This window comes from Podarcis pityusensis (genome assembly GCF_964106645.2).
Source record: "Podarcis pityusensis genome assembly, chromosome: 6".
Taxonomy (NCBI): domain Eukaryota; kingdom Metazoa; phylum Chordata; class Lepidosauria; order Squamata; family Lacertidae; genus Podarcis; species Podarcis pityusensis.
The window spans coordinates 66,274,496-66,299,044 of NC_138030.1; the positions used below are offsets into that span (position 1 = coordinate 66,274,496).

At 41.2% G+C, this 24,549-nt stretch overlaps 1 protein-coding gene across 1 annotated transcript in view; it reads right to left on the minus strand.

Moving 5' to 3' along the window:
- Nucleotides 1-24,549, minus strand: part of PIGK (phosphatidylinositol glycan anchor biosynthesis class K) — a 108,808-nt gene that overhangs the window by 60,182 nt on the left and 24,077 nt on the right. Inside the window, exon 9 of the mRNA XM_081009003.1 lies at nucleotides 22,261-22,433. Within this exon, the coding sequence (XP_080865129.1) occupies nucleotides 22,261-22,433 (173 nt within the window). The remainder of the gene's footprint in view (nucleotides 1-22,260; nucleotides 22,434-24,549) is intronic.

Genomic DNA, 24,549 nt, shown 5'->3' on the forward strand with positions numbered 1-24,549 from the left:
GGACATTTTGTTCTGCTCCCGCTAGAGGGCTGAAAGTATTAGTTGCAACGGTTTAAGACAGTGGGATTTTCCATCAGGGAACTGTTTTTGTGGGAACGTCCTTGGGACATGAGTGGCCCGGCAGAAGAGATAACTACCAGAGCTAAAGCTAAACAGCAACAACTGCAACAAAAGAAAAGAGGCTCAATTTCTAGTCTAACTCCTACAGGAGCAGCTGGGCAAGAAAAAGTGACAGCTGCCTCCATGGAGTCAGTGACACAGGCATTACTTAAGATAAACCAATCTTTGGAGACTTTGACAAAGCAGAGTACAGAAAACTCACAAAAACTAACAGAACTAACAGCGAGATTGGACTTAAACACGAAAAGTGTGACATCCAATACAGAATCTATAAATAAGCTGATTGAAGAAAACTCGGCAACACGTAAAATTGCAGAGGACGCCAGAAAAATTGCTGGAGAGGCACAGGAGAAGTTAGAACCGATTGCTAAGAAGGTATATGAGCATGATGCGACCCTGTCTTTGATGGAATTACAGAGAAAGGAGAGAAACCTGAAATTAAGATCAATTCCCGAGAGTGAAGGGGACAGCCTCGTGGAGTTCCTAACACGAGCATTTGCTGACTTTTGGCAGGAGGATTTGGAGGAGGAAGAATTTAAGATAATAACAGCATTTAGATTGGGCAGGAGACAGAACAGAAAGACCCCGAGGGATTGTCTGATTACTCTCAGATCCACGGAAGAAAGAGACAAAATATTAAAACTACATTACCAAAAGGCCTTGGAAATTGAAAATTCACCTATACAAATCTTTAAAGACATCCCTAAATATATCTTGGAGGTGAGAACCTTCTATAAGGATTTGGTCTACCTGCTGAAGAAGAACAACATCCTCTTTAGGTGGGAGTTTCCACAAGGACTGTCCTTTAACTACAAGGGAAAGAAGGTGAAAATAAAGACAATCCAAGACAAAGAGAAGTTCCTGGAGAGAAATAACGAGGACTTACAGAAGGGAACAGTGGATCCAATTCTAGAACAAAGGAGAGCGCTAGATATTTTGAACCTATCGTTTGGACTTAAACCACCGCCATCAGAGGAAGAGCAACAACTTGGAGCAGTAGGAGGAGTAACGGAGAAACAATAAGATGGCCCTGCAATTCCTCAGTTGGAATTGCAATGGGCTAAACATGCCTTTGAAGAGACGACAGGTGTTTCATATTTTGAAAAAAGAACAATTGGATTTGATTTGTTTACAAGAAACTCATGTAACCAGGGTACACAGGAAATTACTTATAAATAAAAGATTAGGACAAGAATTTATCTCATCGGACAAAGTTAAGAAAAGAGGAGTTGTGATTTATGTAAAAGAGAAATGGACCCCAAAAATGATGTTTAAAGATGAACAAGGAAGATACCTGGCAGTGGAAATACAAGTACAAGGAGAAAAATTTTTAATAGTTGGAGTTTATGCACCAAATGAAGGCAAGGCGGAATTTTTTAAGAAGCTTCATGAAACTCTGATGGATTATTTGGATTACAATGTAATAATTATGGGAGATATGAATGGTGTGGTCTCTACAAATATGGACAAGGCACAAAGACTGACAATCTCCAAGGAAGGGAGACTTCCGAAGACCTTCTTTGAAATGACTGAAAATATGGACCTAATAGACATATGGAGAACGAGGAACCCGCTTGAGAGAGAGGGAACTTTTTTCTCTCAAGCAATGATGACCTGGACCAGAATTGATCAAATTTGGATTACTAGTGGGATGGCTCCAAAGATTAAGAAGGTAGAAATCTGCCCAAAAACTTGCTCCGACCATAACGCCCTGAAGATGGAAATGAAACTTACAACAACTGGTCAATTTAGATGGAGGATGAATGACACACTGTTTCGAGATGAGGAGATCCACATGAAGGCCCAAAAAACTTTAAAGGACTACTTTGAAATAAATCTAAAGGCCGATGTGGAAAAAAGAGTGATCTGGGACGCAAGCAAAGCTGTGATGCGAGGATTCCTGATTCAACAAAATTCAATAAAAAAGAGAAAGCAGAATGAGAAGAAGGAAAAGATTTTGGAAAAGATAAAAGAAGGAGAGAAAAAATTAAGATCAAAACCAAAGTCCCAGGAGATTTTGAGAGAGATCAAGTTATATCAAACACAATATATGGAATTGATGAATCAAGAGATTGAATGGAAGATAAAGCAAATGAAACAAAAGACATTTGAATCGGCAGATAAATGTGGCAAACTTCTGGCTTGGCAATTGAAGAAAAGGCAGAAATTAAATACAGTTACAAGCCTAGAAGTGGATGGAAAGAATATATTTAAACCTAACGAGATTAGAAACTGTTTTTTGAGCTATTTTAAAAAACTATACTCTCAAGGGCCACAAAATGAAAAGGACATAGATGAATTCCTTAATAAATATGGATTACAAAAAATCTCTCATCAAAGTAAGGTGGATTTAAACCAGAGAATAACAGAACAAGAGATAGAGGGTGCCATTCAGGACATGCAACTGGGCAAATCTCCAGGACCAGATGGATTGACTTCCAGATATTACAAAGCATTGAAGGAGTGGTTGGTTCAACCGTTAAAGGAAGTCTGTAACGAGATTTTAGAGGGGGAAAAGGCACCAGAGTCGTGGAAAGAAGCTTATATTACACTCATACCAAAGACAGAGACTGAAAAGACTCAACTTAAGAACTACCGCCCAATATCATTACTCAATGTGGATTATAAAATTTTTGCAGATATTTTGGCAAAAAGATTTAAAAGAGTGTTGATGGAGAAGATTCACAAGGACCAAGCAGGCTTTCTCCCAAAAAGGCATTTATCAGACAATGTAAGGAATATAATAGACATTTTGGAACTACTAGAGGTGAACTTAAACACCAAAGCAGTGTTGATCTTTGTGGATGCGGAGAAAGCCTTTGACAATATTTCTTGGAGTTTTATGAAAAAGAATCTTCATGGGATGGGGGTAGGTCAAGGTTTTGAGAACGGTATGGGTGCGATATATTCTGAACAAAAAGCTAAGCTGATTGTAAATAATGTGATAACTGAGGAACTTAAGATAGAAAAAGGAACACGACAGGGGTGCCCAATTTCCCCATTGCTTTTCATTTCTGTTCTGGAGGTGTTGCTAAATATGATTAGAAATGACCAGCAGGTTAAAGGGGTACAGGTCGGAGCTAAACATTACAAGTTAAGGGCCTTTGCAGATGACTTAGTATTGACCTTACAAGAGCCAGACACTAGTACGAAAAGGGTGTTGGAGATAATCCAACAATTTGGCCAGGTAGCCGGATTTAAACTGAACAAACAGAAGGCTAAAGTCTTAGAAAAAAATCTAACAGTCATGGAGAAGGAGAAATTTCAAGAAGAGACAGGTTTGTCAGTGGTTAAGAAGGTGAAATACCTAGGGGTTCACTTGACATCTAAAAATTTGAACTTGTATAAAGATAATTATGAAAAGTGTTGGTCAGAAATTAAAAAAGATCTAGAAATATGGTCAAATTTGAAATTGTCAATGTTAGGCCGAATTGCAGTTATTAAGATGAATGTATTGCCTAGAATGTTATTTTTGTTTCAAACTTTGCAGATTCTTGACAAGATGGACTGTTTCAAGAGGTGGCAGAAAGACATTGCGAAATTTGTCTGGCAGGGCAAAAAGCCCAGAATAAAATTTAAAGTACTTACAGATGCAAAAGAAAGAGGGGGATTTGCCCTGCCGGACTTAAAACTGTATTATGAAGCAGCAGCGTTTTGCTGGCTGAAAGAGTGGATGCTCCTTGAGAACACAGATATCTTGGATTTAGAAGGCTTCAACAATACATGTGGTTGGCATGCATATCTATGGTATGATAAAATCAAAGTGCATAGGGCCTTTAAAAATCACATTGTCAGAAAAGCGTTATTTAATGTTTGGATAAGATATAAAGACTTGTTGGAAAACAAAACCCCTAGATGGTTGTCACCCTTGGAGGCTAAGGCATTGAAGAAACTCAATATGGAGGCCGAATGGCCAAAGTATTGGGAAATCTTGGAACAAGATGGAGACAAATTGAAATTACAGAGTTATGAGAAATTGAAACCTAAAGTACGAGACTGGCTCCATTATTATCAAATAATGGAGGTTTACAAACAAGATAGGAAAATTGGCTTCCAGGTGGAGAAATCAAAATTAGAAACTGAATTGTTAGAACCCAATACTAAGAATTTATCAAGAATGTATAATTTGCTGCTGAAATGGAATACACAAGATGAAACAGTTAAATCGGCTATGATTAAGTGGGCACAGGACATTGGTCATAACATTATGTTTGCTGACTGGGAATGGTTGTGGAACACCGGTATAAAATTTACGGCATGTAATGCCTTAAAGGAAAATATTATGAAAATGATCTATAGGTGGTACATGACCCCAGTCAAGCTAGCAAAAATTTATCATATGCCTGATAATAAGTGTTGGAAGTGTAAAGAAACTGAAGGTACTTTCTATCACCTTTGGTGGACGTGCCCGAAGATTAAGGCTTTCTGGGAAATGATATATAATGAAATGAAAAAGGTACTTAAATGTACTTTCCCGAAGAAACCAGAAGCCTTTCTCTTGGGCATTGTCGGCCAATTGGTGTCAAAGAAAGATAGAATCTTTTTTATGTATGCTACGACAGCAGCAAGAATACTCATCGCAAAGTATTGGAAGACACAAGACTTACCCACTCTGTAAGAATGGCAGATGAAAGTGATGGACTATATGACACTGGCTGAGATGACTGGCAGAATCCGCGACCAGGGGAAGGAGACGGCGGAAGAAGAATGGAAGAAATTTAAAAACTATCTTAAGGACTATTATAAACTTGATGAATGTTAGAATGTCGAGGTTTTGAGAAAGAAAGGGTTACAGCGATATAAGATTAGACTGAAGGAAAGATTAAGAAGACATATGTTTGACAGAACTATTTAGAAGTTGCTGGAAAATTTTGGACATTGGGATGCAGAAAGGGGAGGTATGGGGGAGTCCGAGAAAGAAAGTTTATGAAAAAAAGGTCATGAAACTATACGTGTTTGTATGTCTTTTTATATGTTTGTATTGCTTTAAAAATTTTGTAAAACCAATAAAAATTTATATATATAAAAAAAAGAAAATATATTTGCTGGACCATTCTTCTGATAATTTCTTTAATTGAAAAACTGTGTGTGTATCTGTAAGTTAATGGCTATAGCCCAGCAAAGCACTTAAACTCATGAGTGACATGAAGCATTTGAGCAGATCAAAGCAAATACCAACATATCACATATTTCTCCAACAGCAGAAACATTAAGCATGACCACTAATTATAAAATGGCAGGTCGAGTTATAGGTCCTGAGAAAGTACAAAAAGGAAAAGAAATTCATATTATCAGCAACTAGAATCATCACTGCAATCTAGATTTAGTGTTACCCAAGGAAAGCCAATGGATCCAATATTTCATTGCAAACTGACAAAAATGCACTTAACCTTACAAACACATGGCTTATATTACTTCAAATTTCAACGTAGCTATATATAGGGCTGCTTCTCTTATAACTTTAATGCTACCTATAGCTAACAGGCACAGTCCTAGGTATGACTACTCAGAGGTAAGTCTGGGACTTACACCCAGGTAAATGAGTATGGCATTGAAGCCTAAATGTATTTTGATCTGAACCATGCAAAATGTGATCTGTATATAGTTTTAGATTGAACTATTTTTCCCCCTGGCTGCAGAAACCATCAGCAATACAATTTCCATTTCCAAATAGCCTGGTTTGTGGGGTCCCCCTTCCTTTGAGGAGGAGTAATGTCCAAAGCATGAGGAAGAACCTGCATTCAGGTAAATCAAATACAGACTTTGTTTTCTTGAACCAAGGCTTTAGCCTTGCATGAAGCAAAGAACATAAAAAGAGCCCTACTGGAACAGGTCAAAGGTCCATCTAGTCCAGCATCCCTTTCTCACAGTGGCCAATCAAATGCCTCTGGGAAGATCTCAAACAGGACCCGCAACAGCACTCTCCCCATTTGCAATTCACATCAGCCAGTAGGAGTGATCCTTCATCCTTTTCAAACGTCATACTCATTCTGAATGCAGCCCAATGCACAAGAGCCAAGCTTAATTGTCATGGAGCATGTGCTTGCCTCATGACTTACTGACATATTGCCCATAGAGCATCCACAAATGGCAGTGGCAGAGTGTAAGCTACTGCTGCCCAGGGCAGGCACACAGGCCACACATCCGAGGAGTTCAGGGGACAGAGGGAGCTAAGGAGAGAGGCGACACCATTGCCGCCACTCTGTTCCACTCCGTCCCCGGGTCAGATGTGACCCAGAAGCAGAGCTGCAGCTAGGCAGCCCAGATGAAGAGAGAGGTGGCAACGCTGTCAACTCTCCTGTACTCAATCCCCGGTTCACGCTTGACCCAGGGATGAGCTGCTGCAGCTGGGCGCAAGGGAGCTACCTCAGCAGCTCCTTCGCACGCCAGAGTCAGGCTCCTATGAGAGAGTGTGATGTGGGGGTGCCTGGTTGCACCCCCTCCCAAAAATGTGCCTGGGGCCACGGCTGCCTCAGCCGCCTCCCCAACGCTGCGCCAATGTCTGCATAATACAATTTGTACCCCATATAGAGATATACTTAAAGGGCCCTATCCATGCAACGGCAAGTGTCCAATTGTTTCCAAATTAAATGAGTGCACCAATTATAAATTAAAAACCATTTACCTTTTCTGTAGTTTCTTCTCTTGCAGAGTGCTTAACAAAGGACTATAATTAGCACGAAACTTGCAATAATTAGAGAATAAGCACCTTGTTTTGTCTTGTAACAGACCACTTTTATGGCCGCTGAAAATCTTACGTATCGTACATTTTTGTTTAAGCATCAACAACTGTCATTTCCTGCTCATAACATTTGACATTTCACACAAAAGCCCACCTAGGATACGTGCTCCACAGATTAACTTCAACCTTTGGTCTGAGAGAATGAATCACATTTTTCTCATTCTGGAATATTTGAGATGAATTTGAACTTAATGTGGCCTAATCAGCCATTTAGTGAATTGCTGGCCAATTTAGCCAGATCCTTTAAAGATATAATTAGTCCCTACAGAGACAGTCAACTTTATTTTAGTAGAAATGCTAATCATTTCGAATTTGGTCAGCCTAGCTGTCACTGTATGCCCTTGCTCACAAGCACAGTCACTGCTTCCCCTGTGAATGTACAATGACACCTCATCAGGATACAGGAGATAATGATCAAACTGGGTACAATACAAATTGTACTTCTGCTCAGGTTTCTCCAGCAACTCGCTACTGTAGTGATAACCCAGAATTCCATGCTTTTAAAGCGTTGACCTTGCATGCTTACTTTGGTCGTCTGCTTCACAAGGCAAACAGCTATTTGAACTGGTGATATCTAGTGGTTGTCTTGAAACAGGAAGCAAGGAAACAGTCCTCTAGAAACTCACTTCCTTCAAAAAACAACAACACCATTGTATTGTGTTGAAGCTGAGGCAGCTCCAATTAGTACCAATACTTAAAAGTAGTAGAGGCATAATGAGTAGGCTCTCCCCTAGTTTCCCCTAGATTTAGCGGGATTTTCATTGGGCCAACAGTCTGTCAAAACCACATCTCCAAAGCTTTCAAGTCTATTTCATCTATTGGAACCATCACATGGAAGCCTTGGGAACCATTTCAGCATAGGTGATGTAGCAAACCATCATGTGCAAGAGTCATCTAGCACAAGGAATATACACACGCTATGTAGAAAGTCAGAAGAGGGGTAATGAATGTTAATGGTCATCATATGAATCTGCTACATTGTAATGAAGACAATGCTCCTGCACAATATGCCCGATTAGTAAACATACAAGGATATTTAAACAAACAGGTTTTGTCACTACACTTTTCTTTTCTAGAAGAGGTGTCTTCTCACCGAGCTGCTATAACCCTTAATGGCAACAAGCAACCCTCTGTCTTATGGTTTTGCCTATTTTTCTAATTAATGCTTCATTTCCCCTTCTGTTAGAAGCGTTTGGGGACAGAGGATTCTGCCTTAGTACTAGATGTTAGAAATACAGAGTGCCTTCTTGGCCATTATTTTTCCTTGACTATATTTCTGAGATGAATGAAAGGAGGCATTTATGCAGCTGTACATAACAAAAGCAATCTACAAACAAGCACTTTCATAGAGCTTTCAGCTTTATTGCCTATATAAATTTCTGTAATCCAACAGTACCATGGAAAGGTATTTTGATGATTATGACGAAATGAAATAAGACAGTAACCCTGTGGTAACTGGAGGGACAAGATCAGAAATCTGCACATCTTCCTGCTCCCACAAGCATTGCTCTTAATATTGTAGTCAAATTTTAGATCCCAGCACACCAGCTGCCCGTTCCTAAACTAAATGTTAAGAAGTTAAATTATCAGACTCTCTCACAGCCCCACAGGGAATGCAGTTCTACAATCTGACAAAGCAGAAGCTGTTGGGGACAGCAAGAAACCCAGCCAACACACTTGGCCCTAAGTACATCTGAGAACCTTATTTCCCCCCCAGCAAAGCCACTTCTCTCTTGAAAGCTAATGCTTTCAGTATCAAGCATTGTTCCTGCAGGCAAATGTCACACATTCATTGCTACAAGGAACTGTTATCCTGGGTACTGCTACCACACAGAGAGGAATGAAACAGCTGGGCGCCTTATCCAAGCTCTGACCGTCAAACTCATTCCTAAATGGCTACATCTGAAGATACTGTGTCAGCATTTGAAAAAGAACAACCAGCTAAAATATTGTTTCATTAACCAGAGTTGTAACTATTGAAACACCAACTTAAATGTCCTGCTTTTGATTGATATTAAATGACTATTAAAGGTAAAGGTACCCCTGGCCATCAAGTCCCATCGCGGACGACTCTGGGGTTGCGGCGCTCATCTCGCTCTATAGGCTGAGGGAGCCGGCGTTTGTGCACAGACAGCTTCCAGGCAAACCAGAGCAGCACACAGAAACGCCGTTTACCTTCCCGCCGGAGCGGTACCTATTTATCTACTTGCACTTGGATATGCTTTCGAACTGCTAGGTGGGCAGGAGCAGGGACCAAACAATGGGAGCTCACCACCTCGCGGGGATTTGAACCACCAATCTTCTGATCAGCAAGCCCTAGGCTCAGTGGTTTAGACCACAGCACCACCCACGTCCCATGAATGAATATTATTACAACATTAAATTGATTTTTGCAACACTTCCAACATATGGATAGGGTTTTTTGTTTTTATTTTGTCTTACGTATTGTTGCTGGGGTGATACATGATCTATCCATTATCTTTTAACAGTTCAATTTATTTATCTGTTACATTTATATCGCACCTTTCCATAAAATATGCCAGTGGCAGCTAGACAGAAAGCCATCGTGTTTTCATCCTGGTTTTCAAAACACCTGTCAGCTTTAAATACATACAGACAAAAAAGCAATCATTGGACTTTCTTCACCATCTAATGTAGATGGAGCTAACACATCTGTGCTGTGAATTGCCCGTCAGGCCCATCAATTAATCAGTGTGAACATTTTAAATCACAGATAAAGTTTTCATTCCTCAATCTACACTTTAAATCTTGATTTCAGCCCGAAAAACACATTAATTGCAATATGAACACATGGGTGACAATTTTCTGTGCAGTCCATCTCCCTGCCCCCTGCACTGGATCATGATGAGATAGAAATCTTCAGTGAAGAAAATTCTGAGCATCTGGAAGGTAATCCTTTAGGCACTCGAAAACCAGAGCGTAAGCTTTTCCACAATATTGAGACAGGCAAAGATTGAGAGCACTTGCATATGGTTTAATGCCAAACAAAAAAATATTAAGGTTGCCCGCACCCTGCAGCTCTCTAGAATTTATGGTCATGTGCTCAGTTCCGTTTTCTTCGGGCAGAAAGGAATAGCGTAACACATGCTGATTGCTAAGAAGCCAGAGCATGGAAGAATTAAGAGATGAACCTCAGCAGCTTGCTCCTTCGCTTTCACTTCACGAAGTGTGTGTGCTCCTGTTATCCCTATGCTCCTACTAATCAGTGCCAGCAGCTTCAGTGGCAAACATCTTACTGCTGCTAACAGCTCAACAACAGGACAGGCAACTGGCAGCCTCTGGGCTCAATCTGGCCGCCAGCATTACCCCAATCCCCAAGACCCCCCCCCCCCCAATTATGCATCTCACTGCTCTCTCAGAACTCTATTCACAGGGAGCAGCTGAGACGCATAATAAAAAGAGGGATTTGCCAAAGCCTTCCTTGCTGCTAATGCTGGAGAGGAAGGGATTAGAAAGGACTTTTCCTAAGGCTTAGTTTGCTGGGGGGTGGGGGTGGGACTAGCAATGAAAATCATGTTGCTGGCTCAATTTAAAAAAACAAGTCCCTGTTAAAAATTAGTTGCTCTACTACATGATATTCAAAGAGCAAGACTGTATACATGACATCCCTCACATCACACTATAGACAATCCAAACTAATACAAAAAGTAGTAAAGCAATGTGCTTGCAGAACTTCATGTGCTTCTATGTCAGGGACTGGGAGGGTGGCAAGGAGTGGGTGGCAGAGGCCACGGGACCGGATACTGACCCAGGGAAAGTGGGATAGAGATTAAGAGGGTTTTGTACCTCCCACCACACAGGAGCCAGAGCTGGAAGGAGGGCAAGATGCACCAGGAATGGAGGAAGAGATGGCGTCTGAGAGGGAGTGGTGGTAGAATCCCCTCCATCCCGTCCTCCGCTGTCCCCCAGGACCATGAGGGGCTTGAAGAGATAGTGTAATGGACTGGCTGGACACAGAGGAATGGTGGAAGGCACTAGCTGAGGAACTCCCAAGGGACGAAGGCTCAGAGCTTAGGGATTAGTGGTGGGACGACAATGAGTGATCAGAGGGACAAGATGGAGAAGCCTTGGAGGTGGTATCAGAAGCTGAAGTGGTAACAGGGTTTAGTGAGCAGGGAGAGCCTATGGCAGAGAGAAGTCCAGAAGCAGAAGCTGAGGTGGAAGCAGGAGAGCAGGGATGCCAAGAGTTCCCCTTCCCTCCTGGTCTTCCCAGACCAGGAAGAGGAAGGAGCAGAGACAGGTGTGTCGGCATAGTCTCATATTGCTTGGGAATGACCGGGGGTGTGTGGAGATTTAGGCAGCTATGGGGAGGCGAGGGCCACTGAGCAGGCCTTGTTTCTTCTAATACAGTTAACTTCACTTACTCTGCGTGATTTATTGTTGGCTGGCTCCCTGACAAGACAAGCACAGCAGCAACCTCTGTGTACGAGACGTCTTAAGTTACTTCTGTGCGTCCCATCAGACAAGGGTATTTAATTTGGGTGGAGACATGGTTACACTGTTGCTCCAACCATCCAGTTCAGAGCACAAGCCTGGGGAAGGAATGTCAGCTACTTAGTTGCCGGAAGCATATATACGTGTTCAGTGCACCTTAGGAGCTACTGTAGATATGTGCTTTGTCAATAAAGAATGAAACTACCAGTCGTTTGTCCATCTTGGGATGCATGCGCTCGGGAAATTCTCCTTGGAAATGAGCATGGAGATAATTACAGGCTTTTTAAAAAAAAAAAACTGATGCAGAGAATTGCGCACACAGGAACTTTCATTCGCATGCCTCGATATTTCAAGGAACTTTCACAGTGCATCATGGTTTGTCTCTTTCCCAACAACCCTTGAAAACAGATGCAGAAATTCAGTTGGTGCTCATACCTGATACCCTAGATATACACCAAAATTCATTCAAATAATCTCCACGTTCAATGGAATTAACACATGATAAATCAGTTTACAAATGGAATGCTAAACAGGCAAGTTAAACCAAAGGAGTCACTTTGCTTGGCTAATGAAATTTAAAAGGGGCACGAAAATAAATGAAGCCGTATATAAAAAGCAAAGAATGGCAACTTTCAAAAATCAATAATATGTTTTGTTGTATACCAGAGGGAGCACAAGGCTTTTCATGAGCTAAACTGCATAGAGATCACAAATGTGTGTTGCTCAACACAGTATAAATACTGGGCTTATATAAACACTCTTCATCAGCTAAGCTAACAAGTTTCCAAACCCTAACATAGTTAATCTAATTGAGTATTTCTCTAGGGAACTGAGGTTTATTAAATCTTAAATGCAATCTTATGTAACTATCTAGCTTCTGTGCTGTCCCTATAAAGAGGAATCCCGTTTGGGAGAAGAGGGGGGAATAAGACAATCACTATGCTGTAAAAAGACTACATCAGTTGTTCTTTATGCATTTGAAAGCAACTTCCCCCCCCCCCAATATGTCACTGAGTGGCTTTCAAAGAAGAGCAGACTTTGTATCTAAAGTTGAGATCCCTCAAGAAACAGTTACCCCAAATGTGGCAAGAATAAAATTATTTTTCCCAACCCTACCCAGTTGTCTGATTTCCCAATTTTGTTTTTGAGCTTCATTTTCCTATCCTATGCTTAGGTGGTCTGGCAAAAAAAACCCCAACTTCCACCACAGGACAAACAACTGCTTGGAAACTAATGTGTGTTAAACACCCCAGCGCCCATGATCTAAGCAGACTGGCAGTCCCTCAAAATTGCAATTCATTTTGTTTGTTTTTAAATGGAAATATAGCATAGGTCTTTCACGTAATTGTCGCTGACTGGTTGAATGCAGAGGAATGATGGGGAACCCCCAAGGGGGGGGAAGCTGGGGAACCCCCAAGGGGGAAAAAGGCTCCGAGCTAGGGGATTGCTGCAGGGACGGCAATGAGTGGTCAGAAGGAGAAGACTGGAAGGAGGTGTCAGGGCTTAGTGAGAGGGGGGATTCAGTGGCAGAAGCTGAAGCAAGAGAGGAAGGAGACCAGGAGGCAGAGATGAGTCCAGCTGGAGAAGCAGCAAGTCCAGCAAGTTGGTTATTTTCTCCCTTCCAATGAAAATGAACATATACACACACAGAGAGAGAGAGCTTTAAACATTCCTCTTAATTTGTTCATTTTGTCATATTCTAAGAGGGGTGGGGAACCTTCCCCCTCCTCTTAAGGTCTGCTTTCCATTAGGGGTTATCTGTCACTGGTCACATGCTAGACGTGGGTGGGGACAGAGTCACAAGTGAGTGGTGCACCCATAAGAAAAGCCCTGCTGGACCTTTGAGTCTAGCATCCTGTTCTCAAAGTGACCAAGTAAATGCCTCTAGGAAGCCTACAAGCAGAACATGAACTCTCAAATGCTCCCCGTGCTTGAGATTCCTAGCAGCTGGTTTTCAGAAGCACACTGCCTCCAAACCTCTTTTTTTCCGTTACACCTTTTCTCTCTCTTTCTCTATCGGGCTAATTGTTGTTTCACCTGCACCCTAGTAGGGAGGAGCAAACTGGGCACAACCAGCGCATTCACATGTAAACACTGTCATTATAGGTTGCCTTCTGTGTCTGTGACACAGAAAAACAGGGCATAGATATTTTTAGTAAATAAATATTACAGGTGTCCAGTTTTTCGTTCCCCCCCAGCCATTAGAATATAAGACATGTTACTCTGCAAATCCTGCAGCAATTAACACGAAACCAGTTCAACCATATCAATCTAGCAGTGTGTGAAGGCGTTTTGGTTATTTTCAGACTGGCAACTAACTCTAACATTGTTTTTCTTTTCCACATTATAACCTAATGCTGCAAAGTAAATTAAAAACAGGAACAGTTATCTACAGTATCCAAATGTACTCAAAATCTAACCAGTCCCTTCATTTCCTTTTAAAGCTCTTGGGGTTCCTTCTCTGTCATTCCCATCAACTCATTTCCCTTGACTTTTTGCTATGCAAATTCCACTCCACAGTATTAATTGTGAAATGGTATTTGTTCTATTGATAAAATTGTTGCTCCTCACAGGATTTCCTCCCCATTGCTATTATATGTATAGTGCTGTATACAGCAGCTTTGCAAAGCCAATTAATTCCTAATCAAGAGAACAGGCAAGACAAATACCTCTGACACAGATTACAGGAGAGTCAAGCAATATTATCAGTGTTTAATACATGCACACTTTTAATAACACTTTTGCTACACAAGATATTTGCTGCACAAATATTTGCTGCCTAAGTCTCAAGTACCACATCACCCAAAGTTCCATGTTCTTTAACTAAGTTTGCTCCAGTCTCAAAAAGCAGGCTGATGGGAAGCTACGGATATGGCAAATATCACCAAATGTCAAAACACAAGTGTCATAGCATTATGTGTCATGCTTAACAACATATTCATTTACTGTTCAAAACCAAACTATTATCTGACGGTTTACTGCAAGTTCATTATCCAGTACAGCTGTAGAACATTTTTTGTGTGGGAGATTGTAGAATGATTGTTTTAAGTGTTCAAGACTACATCAAACCATTTTCATGGTAGCTGCTGCTATCAGCCAGTAGTTCATAGAATACAGTCTAAGGGCACACAAGGCCAAGGTGAAATTATATTCATGGAAATACTAGATTAGGCACCCCAAACTTGAAATGGCAGAATCCCACTCTGCTTCTTACATGTCAACATGTACATCTCTCAAGACATTAAGAGCCCACCAGTCACTCAATGCAGTACTGGCCATACCAAAAGGTAAAGGAACAGCGAATTCCTGAGGATTAGGAGCAGACACAACCTGCTTTGTCTTGGTCCACTGCAGCAAGACACCTACCTTAGCACAATCACTATTTATACTGCCACCCAGATCCTGATGCTTCAGAGGGAAACTCTGGCATGAAACCAGCATGAATTTCTGGAATCCAGGACTTTAGTTCTATCACCTGTGCTTTGAATCAAGTTTACGGGTTTTTATCTCATCACATGCTGTTAATTAGCTAACCAACGTCAGGGTGTCTATGTTATTGCCAATACCATCTTGTTAATGGTCACTATAACTATTTTGCTTTAATGTAATTGGCACTGTCTGTTCTTTATACAGTTTCTCCACCCCGCCCCCCAACCTTACTCTTCTCCATTACACACACACACAAACACAAATTGTTTCCTTATTTGGAACTGTACTTCATGCGTCTGAAGTGGACTCTAGTCCTTGGAAGCTTATGTCACAAGACTTAAATGAAACATAGATTGTAGAATCATTGTGTCTTTCTTTCCTTTCCTTGTGAATCTAAACATTTTTGCCACCATTATTTAATGAACAGTTTCTAAGTTAGATTGGTCCCTATTTCCAATAAATTTGCTACTAGGTACTAAGCTGATCTGACTAGATAATGTTTGCTATTGTACTACAGGCTATTTCCTCATACCCTCCAAATGTGACAGGGAGCTCATGCTTGAAAGGACCACCAACTGAAATTTTCTGCTTGGCACAACTGCCATCTTCTGGTAAGACGCAGACATCTCTCACTCCGACCTAAAGCTTTTAAAGCAGATGGTAAGGAAAATGTACAATTTCCTTCTAATTACTAGACAAGAGCGTCATCTCTGGGATATGTGGCCACCAAGTCCTACTCTCTACAGCCTAAGTTTGGAAATGACTGAGTGATGCCTCAAAAATAAAAATAAAACACACATCCCATTTGGTTTTTTAAAAACGCTGTCAGAGCATCTTTCAGGCATGACCTTGACTGACTCTAGAGCCTTACATGCTCTAGATTTGATCTTGAAAATGCTAAAATACTGCTAGTATTTTGTAAAATATAACCTTGGAGACCTTTTGGCAGAAAGGCAGATTCCGCATTTTAAATTATGCTAAGTCCTGACTCACATCTTTTAGAAAAAATAAAAATCAATAGCCAGTTCCAAACTATTCGTGTTCATGGAAGTTTGACCTATAATCCAACACAGTATGGCAATTAATATGCCATTTCATAAGATTTGCTAGATAATTTTCAATTTATTGATGTGATAATTACAAGTGCCACAGTTGAACATTAAGGAGACATATTTTCAACAGTGTACCACAGAGTTCTCACTGCAACTTGTAGACTAGTTTTATAACCTTAATTAATTTTGCTTTTCTTGAACTGACCACATTTCAAGTGATGATTTCTGTTATTGGGATTGTCTACTTCAAGATCAAGCAGGCAACAGACAAAGCATAAAACAGAAAACAAAAAATATAGGGGTGGTGAACCTGGCAATGAAAGTTTCCAACTTAGGCACTAGAACTCACAACTAGTATCAGAGCCAAGCCGTGGCTCAAATACATCACAGTGTTTTCCAGGAGGAAAAAAAATTAAGGAAAATGTGTCCTCAAGTATGAATAGCCTTCCTATATGGCTTGCCTCTGGTCAAATTGGGAAGGAAGGAAGAATGCCCCATTTAGCTCAATGGGACTCTGTATATATGCATAGAATTGTATTGTTAGGTCTGGCTTCCTTTATCTCATACACTAATGGCTTACACCACCTGGTTGCTGTTCACCAGTCCATATTTTAAGCTGCCAGCAAAGAACAACACATTTTGTCAACATATACATATACATATATTCAGAGGGAGAGAGTTAAATTACTGAGAGACAATCTTTGAAGTCTACCTGAAATTATACAAAAGGACATATTTGAAAAATTATTACAAAGCTACAGCACTTTGCCACATAGATCAAATCAGTCCCTTTTCATTTTTAAAAGAAAGTTTCAGAAAAGTTATCTAATGCGAGTTAAAATTAGAAACCACTTTCTAATAAAGTTCATCCAACGGAAACTCACATGGAAACACAAACACAACCACATAGACAGAATCCACAGCTTAGCAAAGCAGATTGCGAATGTTGCGCAGAAACCACTATTTGGCTTTTCTAAATGTATAGATTCAGGAAGCCCATGCATGTCTGAAATCATTATTCCTCTCTACATAAAGTTTACAGTATGCATAGGAGCAGCGTGGGGTTTTCCTGTTGCAGAGTAAGTGGTTTGGACTAATGTTTGCACACAGGACCCAGAAATACAGTCCAGAAGCTTCATGTGAGTTCAGATATGGCTATATGACTGCTAACTGGATATGAGTATATCATATTATAGGAGATGTCCTCTTTGGGCTCCAAGGGGGAGCCTTCTTGCAAGCTGGAGGCACAGCAGGGCTTTGCTGAGGCTTTTCAGGTCCCCCCCCCACTTCTGGGTTTCTGGGGCCACATGTATGCATGGTCACATGGGAACTGAACACGTGTAAATGGGGGATGCCTGTATGTGAAGAGCTTTCCTGAAAGGGTTTGAGAACAAACATGGTAGAGAAAGTATAGGGTGGCGGGGGAGAAGGACCTCTATCGCTTTACAGGAACAGTTTACTCAGCAGCACCATAGTGAGATATCATACCAGGGTAAGCTATCCCTGCTCTGCTGATGCTAAAGGAAAATGTAGCATGTGATTGATTCAGGAAACATTTGAATCCAAGCTCAGAGGGGCGAACCAATTAGGAGAGCAAGTAGAGTTTGAAAAACAACACAAGTATCACAGTGGGAATACAAACTCCACATCTATTCAAAATTAAATGAGCAGATTATTTTTGAAAACATTCATCCAAGTGGAATGTCAACTTTTCTCCCACAAGTTTGTGCAGGTCTATTATTATCCTATTCATCATACTTCTAAATCTGTTTACTATACTGTTTGAGACTGCACGCACGCACACACACACACACACACAGAGGCAATTCTTATACACGCATATGAAGGATGATATATTGGTATTAGCAGTCTACATTAATGAAGAACAGCCCTGCCCCTCCAATATAACATCATGTAGTGCAATACACTCCCCCTCCAGAGGTTACACGATTTATGGGCTGTAGCAACAAGGTGCAAAAATGCAACATTAAGAAAGCTGCTGGAATCCCTAGTCTGAATTCTGGTGCTTTAATGAACTGAGCTACAGCTATAAACAATCCTAGAATTGCTTTTAGCAGAGGTTTCCTGGGCCACAAAGTGTGTGTGTGTGTGTGTGTGTGTGTGTGTGTGTGTGTGTGTGTTTATCCTCCCCATTCAAGGTCCAGACATTACCAGACACTTGATATATACAGCAATACAGATCTTACCAGGAACAATAATGTCCTTCTTGGTGTGTTTATATTTTGCCTTCCCTTCATAGGACTCAAGGCACAGGATTCCCAGGTGATCTCTGGCCCAGACCCTGAGCTGACCCAGACATGTTTAGCTTCAGCAAGATTATTACATCATGTGTCTTCAGGCTACAATGTGGACCCATTAACACCTGCTGAGAGTTTAAAAGAACTCCAAATTTTTTCTCTCTAGTTGGTAGGAATTGGTCAGTTTCAGACATACATCGACTGCAAGGAAGATGTGGCTCATTCAACAGAGCTGAACACAACAGACAAAGGAAGTACTTAATACAGCGAGACTATGGAAGAGGTAGCATTGTCCACTAGCTCCGGTGGCTTTAAAGGTGAATTAAGCAATTTTTGAAAGAGAAGTCAATCAATGGCTACTAATCGTGATAACTATATATACTTTTCTAGGTTTATCACACACCTCTCAGTATTTGTTGCTGGGGAGCAGCAATGGGAGACAGCTACTGCCCTGATGTCAGGCAGGTGGGCTTTCCATAGACATCTGGTTGGATCGTGAAGTAGGTGGACCTTTGAGCTGATTCAGCAGGAATCCTACGCATTAGTAGCTTCTGCCCATCCAATTCTGACAGGCCTATTCCATCAAACTTTAATATCCTTATATATGTACTTGTGTACTTGGGGGGTTGTACAACAACAATTTTAGGTCAATAGTCTGATTCTACATAGCCATATTTTTTGGATGGGGAGACCACATAATTGACGCTCTGGACAAAAATGTCATAGCCAGAAATTCCTCATATCTGCATTCTGCTTGTTTTCCAGGAGATCAGAACAGCTTTCGTGGAGATGATTCCCACATACTGAATAGCACATTGCCTTTATGTTCTTCAACCTCTACTCTAGTCTAGGCTGACTGGGTAGAAAAAATGGAGAAAGGTCTACACTCCATAAGCTTGCCCATTACCAAATTGGCAATGGCTTCCCTCTTTCAGTCGAATATTACTCTGGAACAGAGCTATCCAACCTTTGAGCCAGTGGGTACATCTGGAATTTTGAGAAAGTGCTGTGAGCACCAGGCCCCAAGTGGTTGCTGTGGGGGTGTGGCATAACACAAAATGGCTGTCGTGTGGTAGGGGATAATGACTACCAAATGTCAAGAGAGCCACATGAAGGTGGGAAATCCTAGAATTCAATGAACTAAGGATACATTTAAGGGGTTACGTTCAATGTAAGAATGGCTAGACCTGAGTAAGAAGAGCAAACAAGTCTCTCGTGTACTATTGTGATGGCCTGGCTGGATGCTGTGGAGTGGTGGGTGGCACCAGCTGGGGAACCCCTAAGGAGCACCCTAGGGGAAGAAGGTTCAGAGCCAAGGGAATTGTGATGGGACAACAATGAGTGGTCAGAGGAAAAAGAGGAAGCAGGAGGGGCTGTCGAAAGCTGAAGAAGTAACAGGGTTTAGTGAACATGACGAGGCTATGGCAGGGAATAGTCCAGACTCAGAGGCTGGAGTAGAAAGAGGTTAGGAGCTAGAGGGGCAGGCTGCTGAAGAAGCCAGGGAGTCTCCCCCTGGGTCTCTTAGGACACACAGAAAAATCAAAAGAGCAGAGTTTAGTTGTGTGTAAACAGTCCGAGACTGCTTGGGAAAAGCCCGGGAGAGGAGGAGCCTTAGAGGGTGGTGGAAGGCAGGGACTTTCATTCCTAGCAACTGCCTTGTTGTAGCAAGACCTACTGGGGAGAGCTGCTGGGAACACTAGGCCTGTGGTGTTTTGATTTCTTGAATAAAGAGTTAACTTCACTGACACCATGGTTTGATTTGGTTGCTAACCTACGGTTGACTCCAGCTCCTGACAACTGTGGAGTTTTATGGGGATACTTACTAAGACCTTTTGCAGGCACCACAGGAGGTACAGTCAGGCACACTGCTGTCCACCAGCACAGCACTGTCTACTCTGCTCTGTACTGAGCACAGCCAATGAGGAAGCAAAATAGTGGGCTACGATTTCCTTTTGCAGCTACATGCACCGTATAATGACCCTCAGCATCAACTTCAAGGATCAAGGTACATGAAGAGGCAAATTGCAGAACCTAAGGTAATACGGCTGCTCCATCCCCCACTCCCCAAACACAATTACTATTCCGGTGGAATAAAGAGATGGAAGTTTTTCAATGTTTATATGTAATATGATAAAGAATGTTTATATTATTTGCAGCATGAGGGAATATGCTACATGGAAGGATTAAGATCAGTGGCTACATATGTTGGAAGTGTAAGGAAAAGGAGGGAACATTTTATCATATGTGGTGGGATTGTAAAGTAATTAAAAAAATTTGGGAAATGATATACAATGAATTGAAGAAAATGTTCCATTTAACATTTGTTAAAAAACCTGAGGCATTTTTGTTGGGGATTGTAGGGAAAGACCTGCCAAAAAAGTTGAAAAACATCTTCATGTACGCGACAACGGCCACGAGAGTTCTGGTAGCACAAGGATGGAAGACTGAAGAAACCCCAACTAAAGAATCATGGCAAGAAAAATTGATGGACTATGCAGAACTGGCAAAATTGACATATAAGTTACGGGACAAGGATAACTGTGACTTTAAGGATGAATGGGAACCTTTCACAAAGTATTTGAAGACGCAGCAAAGCGAACTGGACTCCTTGGCAGGTTTTGAATAAACATTCACAATTTTTTTTACGGATAATAATTAGCTAAACAGTTTGAAGATCTACACAACTCTGTAACATGCAGAAAATAGCGTTATTGGAGAAACCAAAGACTGGAACTGAGGGAAGTCGGGGGGTGGGGTGGGAGGATGGGTTCTGTGGGGGGGAGGGGGAGGGAGGAAAAATGGGGGGGAAATAAGGATATGTTTTTGGAAAATATGTTTGGTTATAACTTTGAATAAATAAATTAAGAAGGGAAAAAAAGATCAGTGGCTACAAACTGGACAAAATTCCAATTACTGCTTTGAAAGAGAACCACACATTTGAATAATTGGCCATAAATGGTTTGTGTAAACATTTAGGTACTACATTAGAGGAAGATTTCTGTAGCGTCTAAGTATGTGCATGTATTAAAAGACTTTAGAATCCTTACAACTCAGTTCTTGCTTATCCAAAGTCCTTCCAATAGATGGCAATACAGCACCATGAATAAAATCAATCTACTGAAAGTTTAAATTCTGTAAATCCTCAATGCTTCAACAGAGGAATCCATTTTAAACTGTTTCTTTCCATTGCATACACACTAGCCTATAAGGTAAGCACAAGATTTATAGCATTCTGTCTAGAAACAGGACACACCTTCCCATTAGACTGAAACCACAATGTTTAGGTAGTATATTGAATTTGTGTGTCCCAGAATCAGAAAATCACTCTCATGTTGAAGTAGAAACAAAGAGCCTATATATGTAAGTAGCTCATTCATATATGTAGCTCATTCATCAACTGATGCCTTGTGAACTGCCAAACTGCTTCTACAGAAAATATTGAGGTCCCTGTGGTGTTTGACCTGATTCACACATGCAAATCACCGATCAAGTTTGAAGTATGCCTGTGTGATCTCACCCCATGAGACCTTTCTAGTCCTCTATACATAGGGCTAGTAATGGACATACTGGTATCTTAGCACAATACTGGTGTCCCCTCTGCACTAAAGCCTTTTAAATGCATCTGTTTGAGGGGGTTTATTGGTTTGTTTTGCTTTTGTTTTATTATGTATTTGGTGATTTAATTTCATATTTTTATGTTGTGAACCACCCTGTGATCTTCAGATGAATGGTGTAATACAAAGTTAATAATAATAATAATAATAATAATAATGCTTCCATTGAGATCATTTGCATTGTCTTTCCTTTCTTCCATGTAGCAATTTATCTTCTATTTATCCACAACCCCTACAGCCCCTGTGGCTCCCACAACAAAAGCACAAATACCAAAGTTAATATTCACAATAGAAAACAATTCATAAAACGAGCAATAATTTCTGCAAGTGCCATTCTAAGCACTGCCCACTGTTGCTTAGTAGGAACACCAAGCAGGTTTATACACACATTAACATTCCCAACACACACACACACACGACTTGAACTCTTAGAAAAATCACAAATGCCTCGAAATGTTTTTTTGCATAATAAAGTCAAAACGTGGAAATAAAATAATAATAATAATAATAATAATAATAAATTTTATTTATATCCCACCCTCCCCAGCCAAAGCTGGGCTCAGGGCGGCTAACAACAATAAGCAAGATACCTGGTCTCCTGAGGTGCTAAATTAGGATCCAGAGAAATGGTCTCCGTTGTAATTTCTACTTTTCGTACGCTTCCAAAGAAATCAGTTATCAGAACATTTTCAGGATCTCTCTGAAACAGATCTGTCCGATGTCCAGGTGTAGACACACACAAACTTTTAGGGCACACCTGAAACTATATAAAGGAGGCAAATGTGCATTGGTCAAAACAGATGCTTGCCCCAATACTACACGTAAGTGAGGGAGAGTCAAAGAGAAAACAATTGTTGACACTGTGTTCATTTCTATTGAATGTAATGGTCAGTAAATATGGTCAACGGCAAGCCTGCAGACTTTGCAACTTACCAAGCTTAATGCAGCCCACCGGCAACATCCAGGTTTTCATTCTGCTTTATTGATGCACTATTGTTCTGCTTTTAATGCCAAAGCCAAGCACACATTTCCCAGATTAACCTAAATCAGAGGTGGCTAACCTTCAGCCTTCACCATGTTGTTCAGCTCCTACTCTCCCACCCCCAACTGATAAGAAAAATGGCCATGCTGGCTGGGGACTTGGAGTCAACATCTGGACTGCCATAGGTTAGCCATCCCTGACCCAGATTAAAATTACTTCTGTGCCACTTCTTAGTGACTTCAAGACACTTAAAGTAACTAAGCTACCTTAGTAGGTAGGTAGCTGCCATGTTAACGGATCAAAACAAAGCTTGCAGTGCCCAATTAATTGGGCACATCTCCAAATTTACCCACACATTTCCCAACCTTCCATTTCATGTCCTCCGCTTGACTCAACTCCACTCCTCAGCTTGATGCATGTCAAAGCTTTAATTTGCTGTTACGTGCAAAGTGGGTAAGCAATAATTTTACCTTTAAACCAAGGTTTGATGCAACAGCAAACAAAGGTTTGCCCCTACTAGGTACCGAGAAAGTAAACGACGGCTTGTAAGGGAAGAAGAGAATGTGTGCACAAAGGACAAGATCGCAGGAGCCAAACCATCTTTTACAAAGAGTTTACCAACCCCTGTGCATGTGTTGTTAGAAAGAAGTCCTACTGTGTTCAGTGAAGCCTAACCCCAGAGGCACATGACAATGCAGCCTTAGTTTCCCCTAAATAAAAATTAACGTAGAACTTAAAGCCATGAAAGGAAACGGCTTGGAAATCTGTCCCACCATCAGCAAGTTACAGACTGAAATTTCTAACTAGTATATCGTTTTCATACCGCCTTCCAGATGGCAGCTTACGTACAGCTTACAGGCTTGATTATTGTAATTCACTCTACATGGGGCTGCCCTTGAAGCTGACCCAGAAACTCCAGCGGGTGCAGAATGCCACGGCGAGACAACTTATGGGGTCCTCGCCATGGGATCACATTCATCCAGTGCTATACCAGCTGCATTGGCTCCCGGTGGAGTACAGGATCAGGTTTAAGGTGCTGGTTTTAACCTTTAAAGCCCTATAAGCCTAGTACCCTCATACCTACAGGACTGCCTCTCCTGGTATGCCCCACAGAGGACCTTATGGCCCGCAAATAATAACATCTTGGAGGTCCAGAGCCTCCAGGAGATTAGACTGGCCCCAGCCCCGGCCTGGTGGAACACTCTGTCACAAGAGACCAGGGCCCTGCAGGATTTGACATCTTTCTGCAGGGCCTGCAAGATGGAGCTGTTCCACCAGGCCTTTGGTTGGGGTTCAGTCTGACTCCCTCTCCCCTTTTATAAGAACTTGCATGAAAGTGGCCTCCCAATTTTTCTCACAGGCTCATATAAGTTCAGCACAAACTAATCTGCGGGTTGCCATCTGATTGGATTTTATTCTGATCCTGATCTGATTTTAGGATGTATTTTAATTGATTGCCTGATTTTATGTTAATGTGTTATAAATTTGATGTTAGCCGCCCTGAGCCTGGTTTTGGTCGGGAAGGGTGGGGTATAAATAATAATCATAATTATAATTATACTTGCTCACTGCTGCTGAATTCCACAGACTATGAATTCCACAGACTACGGACAAAGTATAGCAGCCAATCTGATCAAAATTGCAAGATCAACTTAGTATTGTGCTACTTGGCTTGTACTCAAGATTCTTTATCCCATACTTGTGCCTTGTTAAGATAGCTTTTGGCTGTAATTTAAAAATAAAAAGCTTTGTCCTCTCTGTAGTAAGAAGGCTGAGTATTAGTCACTGCCTCTGTTCTGTGTCACTACCCAACCTGTCAGCGTGGGCTGGTTATTGCAAAATTAATGCCATCTTATTGAACAATAAGACTGCACCAATCTCCATAGTCAAAATGCTG